Genomic DNA, 25,325 nt, shown 5'->3' on the forward strand with positions numbered 1-25,325 from the left:
ATCACAAGAAAGTTAAAAAAAACACTAAATTTCTTGACAACTTGATTTAGATCATTTTGAGTTAGACAGTTCAATTCTAAACAGTAGCAATTTTATTTTTAGTTTCTAAATGCGCGTGTATGATTTCTTCCTTATTGGTTAATTAAATCATTGCTCCAGGTTAAATATTTAATAGGCTATTATAAAAAAAATGTTTCTTATACGAAAGTGTTTAGAATAAATTGCATACTATGCTGTATAATACTTGTTTCTCAATCATGCATTGAACGGTTAAGGATTCATAAACCATTGATTCAATAGTTGTTTCAAAATGAAAATCAATTTTAGCTTAACTTTTCTTATACGAAGATGACAGTTTTAAGTAAAACCTATCGTGGTGCTATTCTTTTACGTGAACATTAATCATGTGAAGTGTTGCTATCGCAATACTGTATATTATAACATCATGTACATGCGTCTGATAGTGGCTATTTTTAGAGAGACGATGATTGATAGATAAATAAGCTCATATGATTACCGATATATCTCTGTGTGTAGTGTGCGTTATTGAACTGTACGACACAAGACATGTGGATGATTTAACAGTATGTTTGCAGTTTTACAGCTACAAATTAAGTGTATGCAGGGTAAACGATGATTCATATGGATAGTTTTTTTCAGTGACAATAGTTAAGGTTGTATTGGCTAAAACATGGACAGTTATTTAGTGGCGACATAATTTTAAACTAGACTAGGCTACATTAGGTCGCGATAAAAAATGCTGAAGCCAATTTTTCTTGTCAATGAAATTTAATTATTTTAGCTCGATTGCATCCAAATCTTAACGATTGACGCTTATTGTGTGGCGATTTTTACCCTTCTGTTTAGTTTTCTTTAGGTATATTGTTACTTGAAGTTTATATTGTAATAGTCCTTAAATTTGCGGTGGCGTGGTCGAGGTTTTATAAATTATGACATATGGAAATGTCCGAGTAAAGCCGCATTAGTAAATTGTACAAAAAGAGCGCTTTTTCTCTTAGAACAGTCAGTTCTGCTCTCAAATTCATCGTGCACACATAGCTCAATAAGCATGTAAAGGTTATTACATTAAAGTATTAGCATGTATTATTATTTTATTTTCCGAGGAACTGCTTACCGAGGAGCAGGCTGGATTGACAGCTAGGCTGAGCAAAGAGGAGCAAATGTTCAAGTGCAGAATCATCACCTGTAACACCAACGTGGCCTCTTCCACAGCTTCATTGACTTTAAGAATGCTTGCGACCGCGTGTGGCTTGATGACCTAGGACATATTATGAGAGGATTTAACATTGACGAAGGGCTGGTGCAAGTCATATAAGAACTCTACGGAAACGCCACTAGTGTAGTACTTCTCAACGGACAACAAGGGGAGTCATCAGGACATCAGTGGACGTCCGTCAGAGACGTCTGCTCTCTCCCGTCCTGTTCAACATTTTCATTCAGAAGATAATGCAGGAGACTCTCCATGGTCACCTCACCTCTATCTCCATCACTGATGGCATTGTCCTCATGGATGGCACCAGCAGTGAACTTCAAGATCTCACCAACATCCTCTATGAAAACGCACGAGAAAACGGGATTGAGGTAAGCACGGAGAAGTCGAAGATACTGGCGAACAGCACGACAAACACCAGTGCAGACATCACCATGAACGGCAAGAAGCTAGAAGAAGTGACCAGTTTTAAGTACATGGGCGCAACCATTTCCAAGGATGGCACCAGTACCGCTGAGGTCCGAATACGAATTGCAATGGCGACCGAAGCGATTGCCAGACTGAGCAGGTTATGGACATGCAGTTATATCAGCTTCCCCACCAAGTACAGGCTTTACAAGTACCTCGTAGTCTCCATACTACTTTACGGCTGCTAGACCTGGACGCTTCACGCGGACACAGAACGCATGATACAGGCATTTGAACATAAAAGTCTCCGAAGTCTGCTCCGCATACAGAGCTGAAGACCAACGAGTACTTCCGGAACATGATGCAACACTTGTTGGTCCACAAGAGCCTATACTGGCGACCGTCAAACGACGAATGTTGGATTGGTTTGGATACGTTACCAAGCACGACTCTGTACACGAATTTTCTCCAGGGCACGATAAAAGGATGTCGACGTCGAAGCCGTCAGAAGACAAGCTGGATGAATAATGTAAAAAATTGGACATCCCTTCCCATGGATGAATAACTCTCAGAGGCACACAGCCGACCTGTATGGAGGAGGATTTCTGTATCATTTCCCCCAAACGGCCAAATATGTCAATTGATTGATGACGATGTTGATGATTAATATAACATTAGAGACTGGCTATCCTCGTCAAACGAAGGATTCCCTCAGCGGCTCGGGTCGCTAAAAGTTGATGCTCTAAGTCCCGTACCATTGTACAAACATTATAACGGTTTATAGGACTCCATACCTAGGGTAGGAAATCACAAGGCAGACCCGGAGTCATTTCAACGTGACCCGAAGTCTTGTATTGAGGTTTTATCTAAATGACCCAGAGTCGTTTTATATAACATAATATTTTGAGGTCCATATACAAATATGAGTCATAACTTTAGTATATACAATTCGAGGTCAGAGTTTTGTAGCATTTTGACTATTATTGTTTTACTGTTTCTAACTATTTATTTTATTACAAGCAAATCATAAAAACAGGTAGTTTAAGGACAATTATATTATAATGTATTGATTTTCAATTTATTGTCCAAGCCATACTTACGACCGAGGCTGGGTTAACCGACACGTTACAATTGAGACATCTTTGAGCCTCTGTTCTGGATATGATCAGTACGCTTAAGAACGCTACCACTTTAGGCATTAACTCTGAGACCTCACAGTCGCTGGGCGGACACCATATCCGCTACGGAACAATACAAAACCTAACCAGCTTCAAATTCCTGAGGCTAAAAAACAACCACAAAATCATACAGTTTCATTAAATGATTTAACGACTTGGAATATGTAAAAAGCTTTTTGTTTCATCAAGCATTTAATACGATTTAATTGTTTGGTTGGACATTGTTTTGAAAATTATAATGTTTTTGTACAAAATAATGTCATGATATTTAATGATTTTTCTACAATACACGGTTATCAAATAAGCGTTTGCCCGTAAAGTAGGAAGCACATTTAATCATTACGATATTAATACGTATATATATATGCTTAATAAAAGTATGCTTTGAATCGGATTCGGTCCCGTCGCAATCTCCTACACAATGATCGCCCTTTAAGAATAGAAGTTACAATACATGGAGAGGTATTCGAATAGGGAAGTAATTTCTACGAAAGGTTTTCTCTTGATAAAACAGGAGTGTTCCCCTGTACGGCCTTTACTAAATAGTTTGTGAGCTGCATAGGTTTGACAACGGTTATTTACATGGCTGATATTGCGTAGTGATGATTCGTTTAAAAAATTGTTTGCGACTATGGCATTGTTTTATCTCGATTGCATGAACTATTTGCAACGAACGTCCTTTGGTGTTCTAAAGTTAACGTACACCATTCACTTGAAGTATCCGGACAGCAAAATCATGATGGTGTCACTGTATAACTTGTATTTTCTTGATTTGTTTTATTGTTTTTAGCCTTAAGTTCGAATTGCGGCCGTTCATCTACCTTCCCGTTTGTTCCAATGTACATGTTATTTTTGTCCTCAGAATTGTCTACCTTGTGGGAATATGCTATGTGTAGAGACCATGTTCTATTTAGTCTTTATGATCTTTCAAAAAAGATAATATTTAATAGTACTACCATTTATGACAAATCATACAGAAGTAACATACAGGTTCTATAATTGTAAAGTTTTGTTGAACGCTTTGTAAACTATCGTCATTGAAGATTTACAGGATTCAGACTTACATAGCTGAATTCCGTGACTGAGCGGATATAAGAGTCAGAGAACTAATGTTTCTATAAAATTCATATTCAAAGTTGCACAATTTGCCGAAATAGAAATAGCACATCCCCGGTGGTAATGACCATCAGATAAAAAAGTATTACACGTGTATAATTCTTAGGAATTCATCATTAATTGCTACGCGATGAGAACAATGGGAATTTAAGTTATACGCGATGGGTTTTGGGTGCTCATGAGTTTGTAATCCTCCCTACAAGTTTGCATTGGGATTAGAATTCCTACCTTTATAGCTTGGGTGCTATTAAAAAATTATTAATATCATAGTTCACAGCTGTACATAGGGTCAAACTCTAACTTTGTTTACTTTGTTTGCTGCTCGACACTTAATTGTCGGTCAGAACAATATTGCACATCATATGAACTATTACCAAACACCAGGTCGCGTATAGGGCTCTATACACAAGTATAGGATCAAATAATCATTTACACCATACCATTAAATTTAATACATTTGCAAAGCAATTTCAATTATTTATTGTTTTGTAATTCTATTTACAGTTATGATATTGTTTGACATAAGTTAAACAAAAGGAACTGCTGATTTTCCTCGAGAAAGTTAAGTCAGTTGTGTACTAGTAATGCCAAGGCTCTGAAAATCTCTAATTATTTACGAAAAAAAGTTATATTGTCTCAATTTATTTTCCACTTAATCAAGCTGATAGAGACACTTAGATATGCCGTTGTGTCCTTATATTTTATTCAAATATAGGTACTTAGTTGCATTGTGCCATCTGTTTGCTTGTACACGTAATATTTTGCGTGGTTGGTGTTGTAAATTTAAACCCGGTACTTCATTTTGAGATTTACAACTCCTTAACAAAGCTCAGATATACTTGTGCAGACAGGTCCAACTCGTGTAACACCAAATTATTTGCATTTAACTTATCGACGCTATAAACTTGCATCAACGAGATTGTCTTTTTATAACGAGATTGTGTTTTGTAACGAGATTGTGTTGTGTTGTTTGGTGTTTGAATTGTACTCGGGATTAACGATAATGTAGTTTTTGCCTCAACCATATTTAGTTGACGGAATGTCTTTTATTAATTGATGTGCCTTTCTCTGTATCGTTGAAAAGTTAATATTGTCTTAGATTTCTTCACCATGACTATAAGCGCTCTTTAGTAATATGAACATGTGCATATATTATTTAAGAATTACAACGTTGCATTTACGACAAAACATTTAGTGTCAAATCTTAAAAACACATTTCGATTCGCAAGTAAAATTCTCGTTTGATTAAGTGTGTTATGTTAAGGGCCGTTCAAAATACCGTGTTATTTTTTTAACAACATACCAAGACACTGGTCTGATCAACAATAAGGACCAGTGCCGATAAAGTTTTATTCAAATAATTATTACCCTAAACTTATTTGGAACAATACAATGACCCGATCGACAGTTATTGGTCTAATTATTTAAAATATAACTTAATGATTTGGTCGGTTTATCTTATCTCCAGGCAACACAAATAAATAATAGCGAATGAACATCAAACTTAGTTTATTGACAATTGGTTGTGTGGTTTAATTTGATTTAATATAATAAGACGACTATATATTATATCTACTAACCATTGGCAATGTTAGCATGTTGTCTTTATTACACAAAGAAGAGCCATTATTTAAATACGTTCATCGATTGTCAAACAGACATGGCTTCGTTTAGAAATACGGAACACAACACAAAAACGAAACGTTGTTACAGAAATAGTGTTTATTTGAATAAACATTAGAAACCAACAAAACACTGCATACACTTTGCAGTTATACTCAGTAGCATGGCAATTATTGTAACTAATACTTTCACAATAATGTCCGCATGAAATGTTGATTCGCATATACATACAAATTATATATAATAAGCAATTACAAGTTTTAAGCATGATAATTAGTTGATTTGTAGTACTGGGTCAATATTAGATGGATGGTTCCGATGCACAAGATACCGTTTGATAAATAACAAGTGTCCAATCGAATATAAACATTAAGTATCGTGTAAATACTCTGCAATATAAATCGCTCATAACAAACACACGCAAACATTCACTGCACGTTCAGTATTTCTGATCGTCTGTGTAATTTGTAGATAACTTATTTTTAATAATGCATATTTGAACAGTATATTGAAAACTATGTAAATGTTGTTTTTTTATTTCTAGAATGTTATGTCAATTTGTGATTGATTAACGATTCCATTTATTTCATATTTATTGATTGTTGTTAATAAATGTGCGCAAGGCATGTCCAATTCTGTCGTCGATTTCCGGAATCTGGACTTCAATGTTGCATAATGGACAAACAGTTCGAATGCGAAACCACCTTTTAAGACAGTCATAATGAAATGCATGTCCACAAGGCAGTTGTTTGGAAACCCCCAGAGGAGTTAAACATACAGAACACACTTCATTCTCGTCGTGCTCTTGAATTTCCGGGAGCGTTTTGATGAATCCTTGTAACTGGTTGCGAACTAAGTAATTCTTCCATTCAGCATAGCACGCGATACTGGTTTTTAATAAAGTATCAATCGTAAGTATAAAAAGCCGAATTAAGAAAAATGAGCCCATATTTGGTGCAAAAAGTCGCGTATAACAGTGCAACCACACGCATACAAGAACTGATATGTTTGATATTGCATGCATATTAAAAAATATATTATCTAAATGTTCTTGAAAACAAGATGGGAATCTAGATGAAAACAAAATTACACTCTTCAAGAAAAGGAAAAACACTTTAGCAAGAACAACGACGTTTCGGCTCAAAAACAAGAACGTCCATCCGCCGATTCCGGACTTCATAGCTACATTCGATGAAATGTACAGATACGTTGATAAAATGAAGGCTGTGGTAATCAAAACTCCGAATAATTTGAACAGTTTGTTCCTTGCTCCCTCGTTTATAATTGATAAAATCTCCAATTCGACACTACCAACGACGAGTAACATAACTTGAGAAAGGGCCATCAAAAGTATTGTAAGTAAGACATGTTGTCTTGTATTTACATCTAGCAAAAATAAGTTACTGTCTATGTACAGTATCATCATAGTGCTGACGACTTCGATGCGTATAGTATTAGTATTGGGGTTTGAACTTTGAAAAACGAATCTTGCCAATAAACAAAGAATATCTTCCAATATTTTGGAAAATAGTGTAGCCAAGCCAAAGCCCGAAATTATATTGAAACAACATAATACGACATAGCAGTAGATGTTTCTTTCAATGTAATTAAATCCAGTTTGTATTTCTACTAAAGCCACTATTGCTGTCTGGAAGATAAAAAAGAAAATGCACTGGTTGCTGAAATATGAAACAGCTTTCCACGAGAACTTGTGTTGTGTGTGCATCGTTATTAACATTGAGTACGCTTCGATTTTTTCGAAACAAACAAGCCTTACTGTTTCGTCTGTTGTAGATCGCATTTGAATATCGGTAGCTTTCTTCAATGCATTTAATCTGTTAATTTCCGACTTCGAGCAATCTTCGTAGCGATTAATCATGAACGCAAAATTAATGTACTGCATGCTCCAGTAATCTAGTTGCATAAACAAATACCACTTTGTTGATATAGACAACAGTGTTATAATTGTAAGAGTAATATTATACCAAAATGCTTCCGTTGTTTTGTTTACAACACGATGTACGTACAACGAACGAACGACCAAAGCCGATATAAATGTTATTTTTCGGCTTGGGTACGTGTCAGAAAATGCAATGCCGAGTTCATCTAGAAAGCACGCCGCCTCATTTTGGGCTTGAAGTGTCCAATAAATCGCTTGACAGAGCCACGCAGAAGTAAAACATAAAACAGCATCTACGTATAGTGGGAGAATGGTTTGAAATCCTGTTTGTGCATGTGCCATCCATTTTAGCATTCCTGGAAATGACAATGTCTAGGGATAATATTTCCATATATATATGTCAAAATAATCGCAAACAGTATAAACGGTGTCACAAAACCTTTTATTGTTCTGATGATTCTTCGAATGTTAGAATAAAACGACACACGCCATCTACTTAAAGCAAAATACAGAATTTGCGTATATTATACTACATCAAAAATATCTATTCTTACCTAAGTATCTACACAGCAAACACGGTATTTCTAGCAGACGGCTGTCCGCGGATGGCCCTAGCGTCGTCCATGCAAACAGCATAAAGACAAATGGCATTCTGAAAATCCCTTCGATGATAACCTTGCGATTTCCATGTGTCCGGTCCAAAACATTATCTAATCTAACCCCACACATTTCAATCCAGCCTTTCGTTTGATTTGTGACATCGGGTTCTTGTTGTATATCCTCTCGCGCGTTATCTGCATTGAAAAATGCACCCTTGAGATATGCAAAAGCTAATCCACCAAGGCAGTTAATTTGTATAATAAGAAGTTCAAAGTTGTGAATTTGTGTAAATGATGTCTATCCATAAAGTGATATCGATCAATGAATAAATTTTGATCACCAGCCAGACGGAACACTCACTCATGTAACAATATATCATAAAACGATAGCGTAAATGAAAGTCTACCTCGTATGTGCGTCTGAATAATATCCTAAAATAATATGCTAATAACAAATAATTGGAAGAAACACATGTCTTTTATAAAACAGTTAATGAGTATATGTAACAAAATCAAAACCTATTGGAGATACAACAGAAAGTTATGGTTTTTAATAGATGATAATTTTTGGACCCGTTCAGGCTTTATAATACTTAAACTTAATGACGGTACATGAAAACACAATACACTTAATGTAAGAAATAAACTCTTCATATTCATATGTACTTAAACAATTACATCACATTAGAAGCATTAGTTATTTTAAATTGGTTCTTTTCGAACTCTGACCGGGTACCCCATTCATTTATTTGATTAATTCTTGTTTTATATGAAATATCATTCTTATTATCTGAATAATTTCAATTGATATTTGTGCTCTCTTCTGATTTAAAATGCCCATATTTATAGATACTCTCCTATGGGTCTTTGGGTGCCAGCCTAGTTTAATAACACGACAGTATTGTTCAGTGCCGTCTTTCAAAATGACGGCTTGAGAAAATAGGTTTTTCTGGTCTTATTTCGATTTTCGAGGGATTTATCATGTTAAACACGCTTTAACAAATTAGATATAGACTTATTTAGAATAACCATTGGCGTCAAAAGTCACACAGTAAATGTAAAAAGACAATTCCGAATGAATGACGTGTAAGCTGCAATAGGTCTGGCATCGTTATCTTATACGCATTATTTTGCGAATGCAACTTTACCACACTTACTAATATTAGTCGTACTTTCGCCATTTCTGTCGTTCCGATAGGAATATTTGAAACTATGACGTGTTTGACAACTATTCAAAATGGCAAACACGCTAAAATGATATGGTATAACTTTTTTTGGCTTAAGTCTCTTGTTTTAAATGTACCTATTAACTCATATACAATCAGGCGTATATATTATTTAATTTGAACTTGATTTAACACTTAACTTCATTTTGGTACTTTTTCGATTGAGTTGTCGGATCATGTTTGCTTCATTCGCACACTTAACGTTAACTTTACTAACACAGAAACAATGTTGAATAGAGATTTGGAAGTTCTCTGCCACTTAATATCCTTATTAAAGATATCATTAAATTATAAATACACACATTTAAGCCGTCTCACCTACCCTAAAATGTATGTTTCTCTGGCTACATTACCGCAAATATTATGTTCATCTTTATTCATTTGATATTAGTACATGAGGTATGAATAAAGATACTATGGCGACATGAACATAACTATTGCAGTCAACAAGAATGTATCTTGTTCTATTTGCTTTTGATAAAGGAAGAAAAACGATGCGCTTACCTGCCATCATATAAGAACCGTCGAGAGACCGTATTATAAACAGAAACGGCGTTTAAAACTATCACGATATTGTCCTTATCAACCTATAGTTACGGAAAAATAAATGCAAATATACTAATGTATAGCATCCACACACAGCAGTAAACAAGTCAATTCAAAACAGGTAAAAAGCTTGTATTAAAGATTGTGCTCGAAACGAAACAACCAACTGTTTACAAGTTTAAAATGACATACCTTAAATTTTACCTGTTAATTTATATATGTGGGTATGACTTGTATTGGGAAACCTTTATCTGATTTCAATGTTAAAAATAACCACACAGGAAAATGGTACAACAGTTTAAAGTGTCAATTATTAACGCAGAACATTTTGGCTCACTGCTTCAGTTACGTGTTTGAAATATGAAACTTTAACGATACGATTGTTTTATTCCAGTCGCATATTATAGACAAATTAACATGTTAAAATTGGGACAAATGAGTAATGTTCTATTTTGCACTCACGATAAGAAAATTGTACGTTCTTATGGTCAGGGCACCGACACACACATCGACACATGTTTTCAAATGTGATTTCAAACATTCAATAATTGCAGATTTATTATACGCAAAGAAAAACCACAACTACATGTTCCAAAAAAAAACGTTACACAATACTTCTTTATCAGTTACATATTGGCAAAATATTTTTTCGAACGCTGTTATAAACCCAGCAATGTTGTGTTAATGAAAAAGTAAAAAAAATGTTTTATTTACATAACGTTAAACATCTTGTTAACATAAATTCGGTGCGTATGGAAATTTATGATCTAAGGAGTTTAACCCAGTTATGCCTAGTGGACTCTCCCATCCTTCTAAATTGGATCAATTTATTTCGAAAATTAGGGATGTCTAGTAAACTTATTTCTATATTTAGAATATTTCATAGAGAAATTCATTTAAGCAAACAGCGCAGACGCAGACCCAGATGAGACGCCGCATCATGCGGCGTCTCATCTGGGTCTACGCTGTTTGCAATGTCCTTTTTTCAGGACGCTAGGCATAAATGGGTTAAATAAACATTTGCAAACTTTACCTATAGCTCTCGCTCAGGTCAAATATTTATTTAATGAAGAAAAAGAGGTTAATTTGCTATACGGCCACCGGCCCTTGCATAAACATATACATATACAAAAAAGCCTATATGAAAACATATAATTCAATAGTGGTAGAGCAAAGCAAGTGTTTAAGTTAACGACACTTTACGTCTTTCGAAGGCATAATAAATATACATGGCACTATTTCGTATAATGCTTTCATTCCGCGAGGCAATAGCTGTATTGTCCCCTACCGGTGAAACCGGAAGGGAATTATGGTTTGCGCTCTGTGCGTCAGTCTGTCCGTCTGTCACACTTTACTGGATCCTGCGATAACTTTAAAAGTTCTTCATATTTTTTCATGAAACTTAAAACATGGACAGATGGCAATATGGAGATTATGCACGTCAATTCATTTTGTTCTAACGTCAAGAATTCTGGTTGCTATGGCAACATATATACTAGAAATATTGCTGAAAATGGTGGATCCTGCGATAAGTTTAAAAGTTTTTCACATTTTTTTATGAAACTTGAAACATGGATAGATGGCAATATGTAGATTATGCACGTCATTTCGTTTTGTTCCTACGTCAATAATTCTGGTTGCTATGGCCACAAAAACACCAGATATATTGCTGAAAATGGTGAAGTTTCAACGGTAGGGGACTTATATTGCTTGGCAATAGTCTTGTTAAATTTGTTGATTGTTTGCTGATTATACAACTTTGACGGAAAAAACCTTTCACAAAGATCTTCATAGAAAGAACATACAAGTAAGAAATGATATAAGTTTTCAATATAATTCTTTCACAAGGGACACATCCTTTAGTTTTGTTCGAGATTTATATATTGCCCATGTTCAATCATGAGTTGATGTGATGATGTTATGAGGCGGACATAAGCATTTCTAAATTGTAGAATTAAAAGAGTGTTAAGGTATTTTTCCAATTCAAAATCTATTTTGAAACTTGTATAACGTTTCAATTACACTGCATCAACACGTATGAGGTCAGTTGGAAGCATTGTAACTTATATTACAAATTCAGTACAAAACCGTGTCAGTAATTTTCTGACATTATTTGTTTTGGGAATCCTTTCACTGACTTGCATGACAAATCTAGTTTTTCAAAAATCTAAACAGTTATTTATAATCAAGTCATTCATGTTGTAATTTGATATTAGGTGTGCGAATTGAGCCCGAACATGCATATTTAATAATATAACTAATGTAACCTAAACAAATTCGAACATGCTTCATTGTTTTGAAAACAGCTTTATTGGAACATAACTAACTTAGCAATGCAGGCCTTTTGCATTTCATTATTGCGGCTGTCTTTTTAAAATACAAACTGTTGATGTTTACCTATGTAATGATATGCCTTTGAAGCATGTTTAACAAAGAGTAGATGTGCTTCACGAAATTAAACGATTGAATTAGTGAAAAAAGTGTGTGCACAAAAACTTAATTAACTTAACCGGTTGTTTTGCAAATTCACCATGGCACAACTTATAAAGGTCCCCACTTTTCCAAATGGATTGTGATTGTATGTTTCTTTACATTTGTGGATGAATTATTCTTCGCTTAATCGCTTTACATTGCCCGAAATTTCAAAACATCCGGTCCTTAGCGCCACCTTGGAAGTAGCATTTGCTCATTTATTAATGCATCGCCAAAAAGAGTCGGCGCCGATTATTAACGGCCGTGTATAGGCAAATTGATACATCAACCCGAAAAATGGAAAGGTATGAACAAATGTGTTCATTTATTGGGAATCTTTTACTCGAATAAAATACTTTAACAAGTAAAGAGTGAAACATTAAAACCTCTAAATATCTACCAAAGATATATGTATCGATCTGTGATGAAGCATAATCGTTATTTAGAACTTACATATCACTACTTATATCTGTCAGAGGCAGCAGGGTGATTCGAATACGACACACCGGCCGCGAAACAATACCTAAGGGGTTAGCGGAAAATTAAGTAAAAAACGTGCGTTTCGAGGCTTTAAAAACATCTATTAGTCGCATAGTATTCATCCGTGAAAAAATGTAAGATATGTCTTAGTATCACATTGTTTCCCATTATCTCGAAAAAGATGTGTAACAAATGTTTTGGATGCAATCTCGAATAATTTAAATCAATGTTAGAATGAAGTAATTCGCGTCTCTTTTGGATAGTTTGTTCCCGAATCGAAGCAGCGCCGCTTGTACCGAAGTCTGCAACGGATGACAATCTATGTTCAGCATTCCATCAGATCAGTGTCTGCAAGCTGCTATTTAATTTTCTCCATTTATTTACGTAGTCGACGGGATTAAAACTCACAACATTATTTGCATATGAATTATTTGCCGATGCGCACTGATATATAGCTATGTCGTAGCTCTGCCGGGGTCTGAATGGGTCCGGTGGAGCTACGGTGCTGTCCCGGTTGTTCCCGGTGCCGCGCCGGTCGTTGCCGGTCCTTCCATGTGACTTGCGGTTCATCCCGGAGGTATTAAACCTTTGAATACTTTCCCGGTGGCGCCCCGGTTGTCCCCGGTTCATCCCGGTCGTCCCTGGTGAAGCTCCGGTTTACCCCGGTAGAGCCGGCGTCAAAGTGAGACTGGGCCTTAAGCAAAAAAGAGTAGCCTTCCTTATTAATAATATATTTTTCGACTTAAATGATGACAATTTCTTAAGTTGCGGCATTATTATAATTAAAAAACCTTAAATTTTACTCAAAGGAAAAGTTGTGTTTGACTTTTTCAAATATTAAAGAACATAATATTTATTAAACTGAAGCATTAAAAGTCTATTGTTATACAAAAATACAATGTTAAGATAAATAAATTCATATATGTAAGATTTTAACAGGAAAACATTTATATAGCGTCCACTGTTAAACTGACCATGCAGTTAGTAACAGTAAGGCATATTATCTAGACATAAACTAATATTTGTTTTGTTTGCAGTATTGACAAGCAATACCCAGTAAGTAAAGATTTAGTGAAAAAATACTATTTTGATGTAACGGTACATTAGTCAGCATTAAAAGTGATACTTTTTAAGTATAAACGATATACAAATGGATCGATAGATTTAGAACGCGCTCGATGGAGAGTTCATTTTAGAAGTCCTATACGTGTAACTTGAGAATAATGGGTGTAGTTTTTAAAGTAAATTTAGGAAGTATTGATATTTTAAAGGTGCTATCCCAAAATGACTGACCTCGTAACCACTGGACTCGCGTATTGTTATTTACCGCCTCTGATGTTACTTCGAGATCGTTTTAACGCTAGCAGTTTTGACGCTATTCATTCTGTAGAAAGGTTTCATAGTTCTTGACATAAAATGTAACATAACATATCTAAGTGTTTCGAAGTTTGATTTTACTTCATTTGCTTACCATGGGTTCATTTGTTGCTTCCCAATTTTTTTCCAGCAAATTAAACTCCAGTAACTTTATCGGGAGAGAAATTCTTTTTTCAAATACATCTTTTATAGAACAACAAATATAAAATGTTTTAAACTCGGATGACCGCCTTGGAATGGTCAATGCAAAGCAATTGTGGTCTAAAAAATGTTTGAGAGCTTGCCGTACCTCGCACTTACTCGTAAATTCATTACAAACCAAACAATTTTAATCAAATGTACCGATACAGAAGAAAATAAACGCGCGATTCGAATGATTAATACACATTTTAGTTATCTAGAGTCTCAAATATCGTAAATCTATATTAATTAAATTAATATTAATCTAAACGATTAGGTAATAGGATTTGCAGTTGTAAGAATACAAAGAAATATGGAATATAATACACTAAACTTTAGAGTTAGAGATTCATCTACAGCATTTTGTCAAACACCGTAGGTGTAACAAAGATCGTAAATATGTTTCATACACATAGCAACAACAGATTTCTGCTAACAGCCTCTAAGGACTGAAATATGACAAAATTGAAGATTTGTACGGGGATACGTTAGAACTCATCGTCACAGCACAAATCAAACTGGTGTTAAATTTTTATACAGCACAAAACACAGAAACATAAACAACAGACTATTCTACGGAGGAAAATATTTAAATCACATAAGTGTAACAAAGTGCCATGATTTTGAAAAATATAATTATCATTAGTTTAAATGCGCTGAATTTTTAAAGATTTTTGAAAAATATTAGATGAGAGAATAATGGATATGTAGAAATGTGAAGGCTTAAAACTTACGTTACCGAATCTCCTTGAATCTTTGTTTTGGGGGAGGGGGGAATACGGTGTGGTTTGTTCAAAAGGAGAACTTTGGAAAGATGATCGTGGCTTTGTTTATTTTCAATTGTTATCAGTTATGCCGATGGCACACGGTGACACACTGTGGCACACGGTGGGCACCGGATTAGCTGAGGAAATAATTCGGCATCTTTTGTGACAGTCTGTATTGGTCCGGAGCTTTCCGTTTTGTATCCGTAGAAAACATAGTGGTAAATTTTCAGAAATATTTCATATTTGACCAATGATCATTGTACTGTAGATTGTCTTTACTGAACCACATTATATCTAACTTAACCTATTTGTCCCTATTAAACCTTTTGAATCCGTACTTATTCGTTGGCTCGAATTCATCAAGGATTTCTACGGTCTGTTACTGTTGAGTACGGTTTCAGCTTGTATTATTTAAGGAAATAATAATGTATGTTACGATTTGATATTGGAGCGGGATAATTATGGATAAGCCACATTTCTCAGATTATTTTACGTACGTTTTACCTAATTACATGTTGACAACATAGTGGGCATTGTGGTCCACGACTCTGTATAACGAATTGTCAATGAACACATATGACATGCCATAATACTGCAACTAGACGGACGGGTATTTAACTGTCATCAAACTGACACACATCTGTTTAAATTCTTTTTGCACATTTAGAACGCGAATATGTTTAAGGCCAACCATCAAACTGCGTTAAAGCATTCAGACGGATAGACCGACCGATATTATAAAATCTAGTACATCTCGTGTGATTTAAGCCGTAGGGGATTAATTTTAAGACAACATGGCCACGGAAGACTTTAATAAGGAAAGATGCATTTAATAGTTATTTTAGGACCATGTATTGCGTTTCAGATACTACAAATCCTTGATACGATCTACCGTGCGACCTAAAGTGTTGATCTATACACATCGCATAATTTAACACAATTATACCCAACCTTCAATAATATCACAATGATAAGACACAAATGCACACAACCGTTAATGATAAGGATGATAATGCTCAAACTTCAAGAATTTCATAATAAGAAGACAAGGTTACACAAAACAGTGTCAGAGTGTTATACAGTGTTGTTATACAGTGTATTACACTTAGATAGTCTATAACACTTGACATGTGATACACTTGAAAGATACTACTAGGCTATATGTCAGATATTGTGCGCTAGATTATTGACAACGCTTGGGATTGGCTCAAATATGTGATATTTATAGTGCTGTTTTCATCCGTGATAAAACATAGACTGATTACCTAATGGTCATATATGAATACGATAACTACCGAGTGGGAAAGGGGAAATTAACTTCTTGATTGTAAGTTGTTGTTCATTTTTTATAAGAAATAGTCTGCTGTATAAATAAATAAATACTTTCGATTTGCTTGTATTGGTTGCGTCATTAAATTGTTGTTTCTTTAATGATAGCGTTTTAGTATATATTAATTCATTGCATGATTTCTATTGTCTACGGACTTTATTCGGAAATCAAATAATCAATACGTACAAAAACTGTCTACGATTTATGCCCTTTCGTAACACAAATATCCGCATATTTACATACGATTAAATGTGATTTTCTAATCTGAATATCAAGACATAATTGCGCGGATGTAGGTCAGTTTTATTTGTAACAAATGTAAATAAACCAACAATCAAGTGTTCACTTATTTCCGAATAATATCTATATTAATATCTGATGACATTTTATTATAATGAGTTTGGACATGTTTTTTTTAAATAATTCAACGTAAACTACTCTTCTTTCGATATCCATGTTTTGTCATGCGCCAAATGACATGATAATGGAAATCGAAAGTGTAATGATGTGGAATATATTTTCTTCGATTATACAATGCCGAGATACATTTCAGATTGGAAACTTAAAATGACAATGAGCATTTAGGAGAAAAGGAATTGAAAATAAATACATATTAAATGACATGTTTCATGTATTAGTAAGTTAAACCTACAATTGAGTCATAGTTATTGTATTTTGTAGACGAGTTCCGAGGAAAACCTGAAAAGATGTGGACATCTTCGCAAAAATCATTGATTGCTCCCTTTGTTGTCACCCCCTATCAAAAAAGAATTAACAGAAAAAATACAGAATGGTCTACGTATTCTCGCCATGGAACAAACCAGTCGTGCAAACATGGCAAAGTTCAGCAGCCATTAACGCGTATTGTTATTACCTTTTCGCAAGGTCAAGTTGTTGGTGTGAATCGTGCAGAAGCTATTTCACGTATAATGGGTAATTTTAAAGACTGTGAAGCAATATTTATGTCCAAAGTTGGTGTGTATTTGTTGTTTGAAATTCCACAATCCATCAAGGACATGAAAACCAGAGGCCTGTTTAAACAACAAGGCCTTTTTGACGATATAAATTCGACAGAGTTTATCATTTGGCGACAAAATGGATCAGGTTATTTAATTTCTCAAGATAACGCAGACAGTTCTGTTTCATTCAAACGTTTACGAGCATATCTCGGCGATTTTCGAAATTCTATCTGTGTACAGTTTCACGATTTGAAAGGGGAGGAGCCTGTTAAATCGTTAGATGCCGCTCCCGAAATACCGTTGCCGTTGCATCAGCGTCTGTTTCCGAATGAACGAAAACAATACGTTTGGACAACATACCCGGGAATCTCAAAGGAAAGACTTGACAGCGAGAAAGCTGAAATTGTAACATCAGGAAGTAGTTTTGATGCGCGCACAATACAAGTCAAAAGGGAAGAAGATAGCTCGCATAACAACGTTGCTAATTCTCTAGCCGATTCGGCAAAGAACATACCGGAATCATTATCAGATAACAGAGGTTATATTAGTAAAGTTATCGTGGGCTCGCCGTCCAATATAAATGTCTCGCGATATGTGTCTCATAGTGAACAATGGCCCACACATTCACAGGATGTCAGAAAGCCTCCACGATACCCGCGGTATACTATAGAACGAAATCGGGTTGAGTCCTTCTCCCATTGGCCACATGATAAACCTACGCCAAAGGAATGTGTCGAGTCTGGCTTCTTTTATACTGGTAAGTGTGAACTGGAACCGATCGTAAAAATATATTTTCAAGAAAACAAATGTAAAAAGTTTCCAAACAAAAAGTGTGCATTTTCCATTTAGTTGAGCCGTTCCTTAAACCTAGTTGCATTCGGCCCATATATTGCAAATAAACATCCTTACATTTCAGACGATGGTGATATGATAAGGTGTTTCCAATGCGGCATTGGTCTGAAAGACTTTAGTACTGAGGACAAACCCATGAATGAACACATTAAGCATTCAGGAACGTGTCAATATCTTCTTAATCTGTTTGGAGCGGAGGAGCTAAAATATAAACGGGTATTATCACTGAATCAATAAAAGTAAATATTTATGGAGACTGTAAATAAGTTAATATATAAGTGTATTGATTGTTCTAAATATTGATTGTTGAACATTAATGATTATGTATTTTAACAGGATCAATTAGAAACCATCGACCCAGATAATATACGGTGTCGCCAATATGCAGAATTCCAAAGGAATCGAGGAACAGTTTGTATGTTAAAATGTCTGTGTAGACAATAATTTAAATGTTTTCAGGTGTGTTCAGTCTCTTAAGCTATCTGTATTTTTGTTTAACAGTCGCTGTTAACTGCCTACAAATGTGCATGATATACATGATGTGCAGTTGTAGGTCATGTTTTGTCATGCATAACAAGTAAATATTTAAAGTGACGTAAGAAGTGCACATATGAGATGGACATATATCATAACGGACCAAGATACAACTGTTGCAACATTGTCAATTATCTTTTTTGGCTGTATGGTTGTAAGATTGATGCCAGTTATCGGTTTCTTAAATATAACGGTGGCATTTTGTAGTGATTAATAATGGCCGACAATTCATGAAAAAAATATCTTTATATCAAGTAAATGCAATAACTTTGAGAAAAGTCATGTTTGTTGTAACGTTGTTGAATGTAAATGTATGCCGTTTAATACAGCCGGAAATCGGACCGATAGAAATCCTGAGTACAAAACATTTGAGTCACGAATTGTATCCTATGAGAGCTCCAACTTCCGTTGTGCTAAAAGACCATATCAATTAGCTGAAGCCGGTTTTTTCTACACAGGTGAGGTACTTAAGCGTTGTACACATTACGTTTAAGATTAAAAAATATATGAACTCAATACTATAGCCATACTATGCATACACAAGTTAACATTGCAAAATGCTTGTTCATTCTTGCAAATTCGTGTATCAGAGAACATGAAGTGTTTGGTTTTGTAAGTCGAAATTATTATCTGTGTACAGATCAGATATAAAGAACAAAGTTTCTTATGGAAACGTATAACATTATAAACATGTACAATACATGATTATGTGTATGTAATAAAGACAACGGTATTCTTTTTAAATGAAACAAGGCGTTGGGGACCACGTTAGGTGTTTTTCTTGTAATGGGGGATTACGAAACTGGGAGATCAATGACGATCCGTGGACTGAACATTGCAAATGGTTTCCTGCGTGCAAATTTGCAAACGAAACTAAAGGGGAGACCTTCATTGAGCACATTCAGCAGATGGACAAACCTGCAACGGCAATGATGGTAACGATAAGTTGTATTATTGGCCAGTGGATTATGCATGCCAATATGTTTTGTTTAACCTTTCTTACATAATCAGGCGGCTATAATTGTATTGTTTATATTGTCCGTGGTAGGAAACTAAACAAATATTGTATTTTTGCTAACTAAATACATTGAACAAATCAATTCAGTTTGCATTTGTTTCCAACATACATTGTTTTTACTATTTTTTTAGCCTACATGTTTTGCAATATAAATTGTATTGTGTTAATAGGCCGCTGTTCAGACCACTATACATTCTGTATTTTAATCAATCTAATAAAAACATATATTTCATGTTCCATCTGACAGGTTAACCGCATGAAAATATAAAGTAATCTTTAAATTGAACGTCTCATGCTTTTTTTTGACAGAATTCTGCAGCAAGTTCATCCGCTACAACTTACCCCATAAATCGCGATCAGGACCTTGTTGCCATAAAGATCGCGTGCATAGAAGAAATGGGATTCGGCGAAGATGTTTTCGATAAAGCAGTCTATCAATTGAAGCGTGAAGGTCTGTTCTTTGAATGACTTCTTATTCAGCCAAGATAAAAGTTTAACAATTAACTCGTTTAAATGACATACTAAAATCTGATTAACTAAGTTACAAATGAAAGCATATGTGTTGCGAGCTCCCGGATATAATCTAGTATGCGTGTGTTTTTGTGTTTTGTTTCTACATTAAGTTAAATTACGTCAATTCTAAAATATATACATATATTTCAGCATTGACGATATAAATTATAATAATATTATAAATTACATTATTGCACTGTTTTTATGAAACAATCAAACACTGATATATATATATATATATATATATATATATATATATATATATATATATATATATATATATATATATATATATATATATATATATCGCACATTTAAGAAAGGCGCCCATATTATTTTTTAACAAAATTAATGACGCATAATAAGAATTGCCACAGTACCTTTATTGGTGTACATGTTCAATATAAGATCCATGGCTTACGTAAATAAGCCTAAGCCTTTTTTGGCAACGATTCTAGTCGTGTTTGTTTAGTCAGGATTTCTGAGCTTCTTAAGACCTTTTTTTATACCTATAACAGAGTTAACGCTGCGCTTCTGTTGAAGGCGTTTAAGGAATCCTCATGCATCCAAGTCACTTGTAGGAGGTTCTGGAGACTACACAATCCATTTGTCACAGTCAATAAAGTTAACTTTCTCCTTCTTTAGAAATTGGAGGGTTAGTTTTGATGTACGATTTGAGGCACTGTCCTGATGGAACAACTTCGACTTCCTACCATCTGGAAAAGTCTAAGAATTGTAGTTTCTTAATAATGTCTGTAATACCTTAAGGATATAGACTTGTTATTAACCTTAGTTCTTTTATTGATACAGCGAGGCTCGGTTTTTGCTCTATAAGAGACACTGACCCATGCCATGAAGCCTTTTGAGAAAGAGTTGCGCTTAAGAAACTAATGTTTGTAGCTAATTGTTTCGCCTTTCCCAATGAAGTAAACTGTTCGTCGCCCACACGAACAACGAAATGGAACATTACCTCATCAGAAGTAACAAAGTTGTTCCATCTTTCACCTCTTAACTTTATTTGTTACGTCCATGATGTAGCCCTCCTCTTCTTAAATTGCGCTAGTTAAGGTGATAAACTTTGCCGTTTGAAGTTTAAAGTCCAATGTTTTGTTATAAAGTTATATAAGACAACATGTCACATTGGGTTGGTGGAGTATATTTGGTGATCATACGATTGATTGTTTGATGACGTAACATTTGGCAAAAAATTGACGATATCCAAACTTTGCATAGCAAGACCAGAATTCATATTTTGGCTTTGATGTCCACTATTATCACGTATTTTCTTGCTGGTATCCAAAATCCAAAATCGAATACATCACTGCTTTCGACTCATATTGAATATACGTGTGTTTAATCTTCAAAAGTCCAACAACTACCCCTCTCACAATTTCATTGATTGTTCGACGCACCATGCTATAAATTACGAATAGCAATATTCAATAGTATGATTGTACATGATAAAGGGTTTGTTAGTGTTTTTCACGCGGCACTGTCCTAACGTGTATGCAGATGTTGTTCAAATATAATATTGGCGCCTCTCGTATAAGTTATATATTCTGCTTTTACAATACTTCTACCCTAAACTAACTGAAATTTAAATTAACAAATAAGTAAGCAAAATATATCGTATTGCCTATTTTGATGAATCCCTTCAGACTTTATCTTGAAAAATAGAACTTTGATTTTAATTTGTTTACTCCTGCTAAATGACGTCAAACAACGAAATGCGTGAACGTGTGACGTCGCGCGTAAATAAACATGACACGCCCGTAAACAATATAACAAAAATAAATACTTACATTATTAAGCAAAGAACGAAATTATATATACCAATGTGGATAAAGTACATGTAATTTTACAGGATATAATCACCCTCAAATAGATGACGTCATAAATCGTATTGCTTTGATTCAAACTGAAATGAACCGGACTGTTGCTGAAAGTTCGAATACATCCGGTAAATGTAACAGTTGTTTTATATTCTTTTCAGATTTTTAAACTCCTTTAAATGCTCATTATTATTTCTTAGTAATAATTGTGTGTATACATTTTAAACATTTGGTTGAACCTGCTTTCAAATTAAAATCACAAACATATAGTAGTTTTGCGCACATATATATATTTATTAACGATATTTTGTTATTCATTTATATCATTGCCATGCTCTTAAAGACTCGAATTATGTTTATCATTTTAGAGGCAATACAAGAAGAAAATCAACGTCTAAAGAGCATGCTGATATGCTGCAAATGTTCCACAAGAAACACCAATGCGTTGTTTCTCCCATGCGCCCATCACGTGATGTGCATGGAATGTGCAAGTGATGTGATCAGATGTCCTGTTTGTAACAGGGGCATTAGTGATACCGTCAGGACCTACATGGGATAAACTGGTTAATTTTAATTAGACAAATAGTCGCCAATCGGATCAATACATTTTGATCAAATACCCACTTTGACCTTAGTAGTCATATTTAATTTGTTAACAGTATCTACACGATTTTGAAAATAAATTGCATTCGGAATGTACAAATATGTAATTACCCCTGTCCTGATAAAATGATATTGTTCCATAATTAAGACGACCATGTCGATAACGATGAAATGTTTTTATATTGAGTGTATTTCGTTATCTCACTATATTGTTTTATCAAGCCTTAAACATGGAATTAATAATAATACATCGATCATAATTAATCTGGTATCATGCGGCTTGTTTTGAAGATTTACGTACATGGTTTCACTAAGTCGTGTTTACTGGCAATAAATAAACCTAACTGATAATGAGAACAATTAATTCATCCTAAGACACTGATTCGAAGCGAAGTATTATAAACATACATCTCTTCGAAACAACTTCGTTTTTGTCTATAAACGGGTACACATATATTACGTGCAGACATTCATTCGAACGAATAATGATACCAAACACAATGTCGTCCGAAAAATCAGTTGCTGTAACTTAGCATTATTGTTAGTTTGATTGAAGAAGTTTGAGTTGCGGAAATGTGTATTCCTACTGATTTCCATTCTTTGCAATGCACGATGTAATATACGCATAATTGTTTAAAATATAAAATCCATAATATCATTCTAAATGACATCTTTTACAGCTGACGTATTGTTGAATATAACAAATATATATAATTTTAGAATACAAAAACCTGTAAGTGTATGTTACTTATCAAAAATATGTTTTGAACATTGCGTTTGTTTATAGAGGTTGTAATCTTCACAAAATATGTAATATAGAGCATAAAACATTCATTATAAAACTAATTACAAATAATAAGCATACATAGATGTTCTTCTTAGCACAATGTGATTTTAGTGCAAACATTAAATTAATGTAATAAAGTGATCGCAATTTGTATTGATGGTTGATAACAATTAAGCTTGTATATATACTCTCTGCAACGTCAACCACACGATTGCGTTTGTAATTTTTGCAACCTGACATATGCGTATTAAAGATTCTGACTTGTGTGACAAATCTTTAATCCGTAAATTATGTATGTACTAGCAAATGAAGACTTTTTCAAAACAAGCGTCACTTTTGTTTGTATGCACTTTTACGGTAATGGGCATGCACAATAACGAGACACGATGTTAGAATAGCTGTATACTTTTCAGGTAATCTTCTGTTTGTATGAGGGTCTAAGGTACTTTTTGTATGCCTTCGTAAATATTCGTTGGCTGAATGTTTTCCAACGATGTTCAAATACAATATAACAAAGTCTTGCGATATCATGTGGCAACGTTCATTGTAATGAAGGGCTGCACGCATACACATATTTTAATCTTATTTTTCTGAAAAATGAAATCATTCCTCAAAACATTCTTTGCTTATTCAACTAATGATCACATGATAATACTTATATGCAGTTGTATCATACATAAACTAGTAAATAAATAGTATACCATCAATTCACCAATTAATCGTACTAATGGTGTGGACGTTTGCCATCGGACTACTTGTTGTATTATGTGTATGTAAATGAATAAATAAAATAAAGATGAAAACTTGCCTCTTATTATTTTGTAGGTAAATTTTATGGGCTACCATTTACTTGTAGCCCAGTGGGCTACCTGAAAAATAAGAATTTTTTCGGACACTGCCGTTTGGTAAACGAAAATGGTTTAACAATAAGTATTGAAAATTAAAAATAGATTATAACCATAACCATAAATACTTGTGTGTATCTGCCAAGGTACCTAAGCCCTTCAGATTGGAGTCGGGCTGACAATTTAAGCAAGGTATTAAGGAAAAGCGAGAGTGTGTAATAAAATACATATTCAATACACACACACGTTAAAATAAACATGTTAACGGAAATATATTAAATGTAGAAATTAAATTAAAACACAATTATTGCAGGCATTATTATGACTCTTTGCTAGCGTGCCCATATTCGGCAGTATTAAGGACATTTGTGTTCTATTTGTGTTTACGTTTTCCCTACCGCGTCATCACGTCATGTCTTGTTCGTTATGTTCATATAGCGTTATACTATTTGTTTTCTTATTCACTGCGTCGTTATATAGCTACTAAAATTTAGTCATATATTTTGGCTTTTCAATTCATGTAATATAAAGGTTTACCTGTTGTCAAATGTAATTTTACCAAATTCACATTACGAATGTTTGTTTAATACATTTAAATCAAATAATTTGATAAAGATGTGCACTTTTATGATTGTCTTTAATCAATACATTTTCTCGCAATTACTATTGTTGTTCATTAAGATTGAGTTAAAAGATAACTATCAAGTCACGTATTTTTTATCGATGTATACTCATTAAACGATCTATAAGATCAGGATATTGATCATTCCACAACACCACATAACACAATAAAGCTACGAAAAAAACACGTATAAATCACACTACACACATAAAAACATACGGCTTAAGTTAAATAATCGACACATGTATACAATATTAATAATCGAACCTTTTTTTCGTGCACTTGTATTATAATATAACATATAAATGAATGCCCCCTAGAAGTTCA

The 25,325-nt window shown here is 34.3% G+C and overlaps 3 protein-coding genes across 3 annotated transcripts; 2 read left to right on the plus strand and 1 right to left on the minus strand.

Annotated features, from left to right (window-relative positions):
* The first annotated feature begins 531 nt into the window (after nucleotides 1–531).
* Nucleotides 532–3,435, plus strand: LOC127845354 (uncharacterized). Its single transcript, XM_052376218.1, has 2 exons — nucleotides 532–584; nucleotides 1,125–3,435. The coding sequence occupies exon 2, from the start codon at nucleotides 1,468–1,470 to the stop codon at nucleotides 1,885–1,887; it is 420 nt and encodes a 139-aa protein (XP_052232178.1). The 5' UTR covers nucleotides 532–584; nucleotides 1,125–1,467; the 3' UTR covers nucleotides 1,888–3,435.
* A 2,201-nt stretch (nucleotides 3,436–5,636) lies between these two features.
* On the minus strand, nucleotides 5,637–10,006 carry LOC127845660 (RING finger protein 145-like). Its single transcript, XM_052376686.1, has 3 exons — nucleotides 9,786–10,006; nucleotides 8,011–8,250; nucleotides 5,637–7,812 (listed from the first exon to the last, which is right to left on the minus strand). The coding sequence occupies exons 1-3, from the start codon at nucleotides 9,793–9,795 to the stop codon at nucleotides 6,149–6,151; spliced, it is 1,914 nt and encodes a 637-aa protein (XP_052232646.1). The 5' UTR covers nucleotides 9,796–10,006; the 3' UTR covers nucleotides 5,637–6,148.
* A 6,110-nt stretch (nucleotides 10,007–16,116) lies between these two features.
* Nucleotides 16,117–24,338, plus strand: LOC127844900 (baculoviral IAP repeat-containing protein 7-A-like). Its single transcript, XM_052375450.1, has 9 exons — nucleotides 16,117–16,430; nucleotides 17,115–18,149; nucleotides 18,309–18,460; nucleotides 18,581–18,659; nucleotides 19,108–19,236; nucleotides 19,532–19,713; nucleotides 20,106–20,247; nucleotides 22,174–22,269; nucleotides 22,510–24,338. Exons 2-9 carry the CDS (start codon nucleotides 17,141–17,143, stop codon nucleotides 22,698–22,700), a joined length of 1,980 nt encoding a protein of 659 aa, XP_052231410.1. The 5' UTR covers nucleotides 16,117–16,430; nucleotides 17,115–17,140; the 3' UTR covers nucleotides 22,701–24,338.
* The last annotated feature ends 987 nt before the right edge of the window (nucleotides 24,339–25,325 follow it).

This window comes from Dreissena polymorpha, chromosome 9 (genome assembly GCF_020536995.1).
Source record: "Dreissena polymorpha isolate Duluth1 chromosome 9, UMN_Dpol_1.0, whole genome shotgun sequence".
Taxonomy (NCBI): Eukaryota; Metazoa; Mollusca; class Bivalvia; order Myida; family Dreissenidae; genus Dreissena; species Dreissena polymorpha.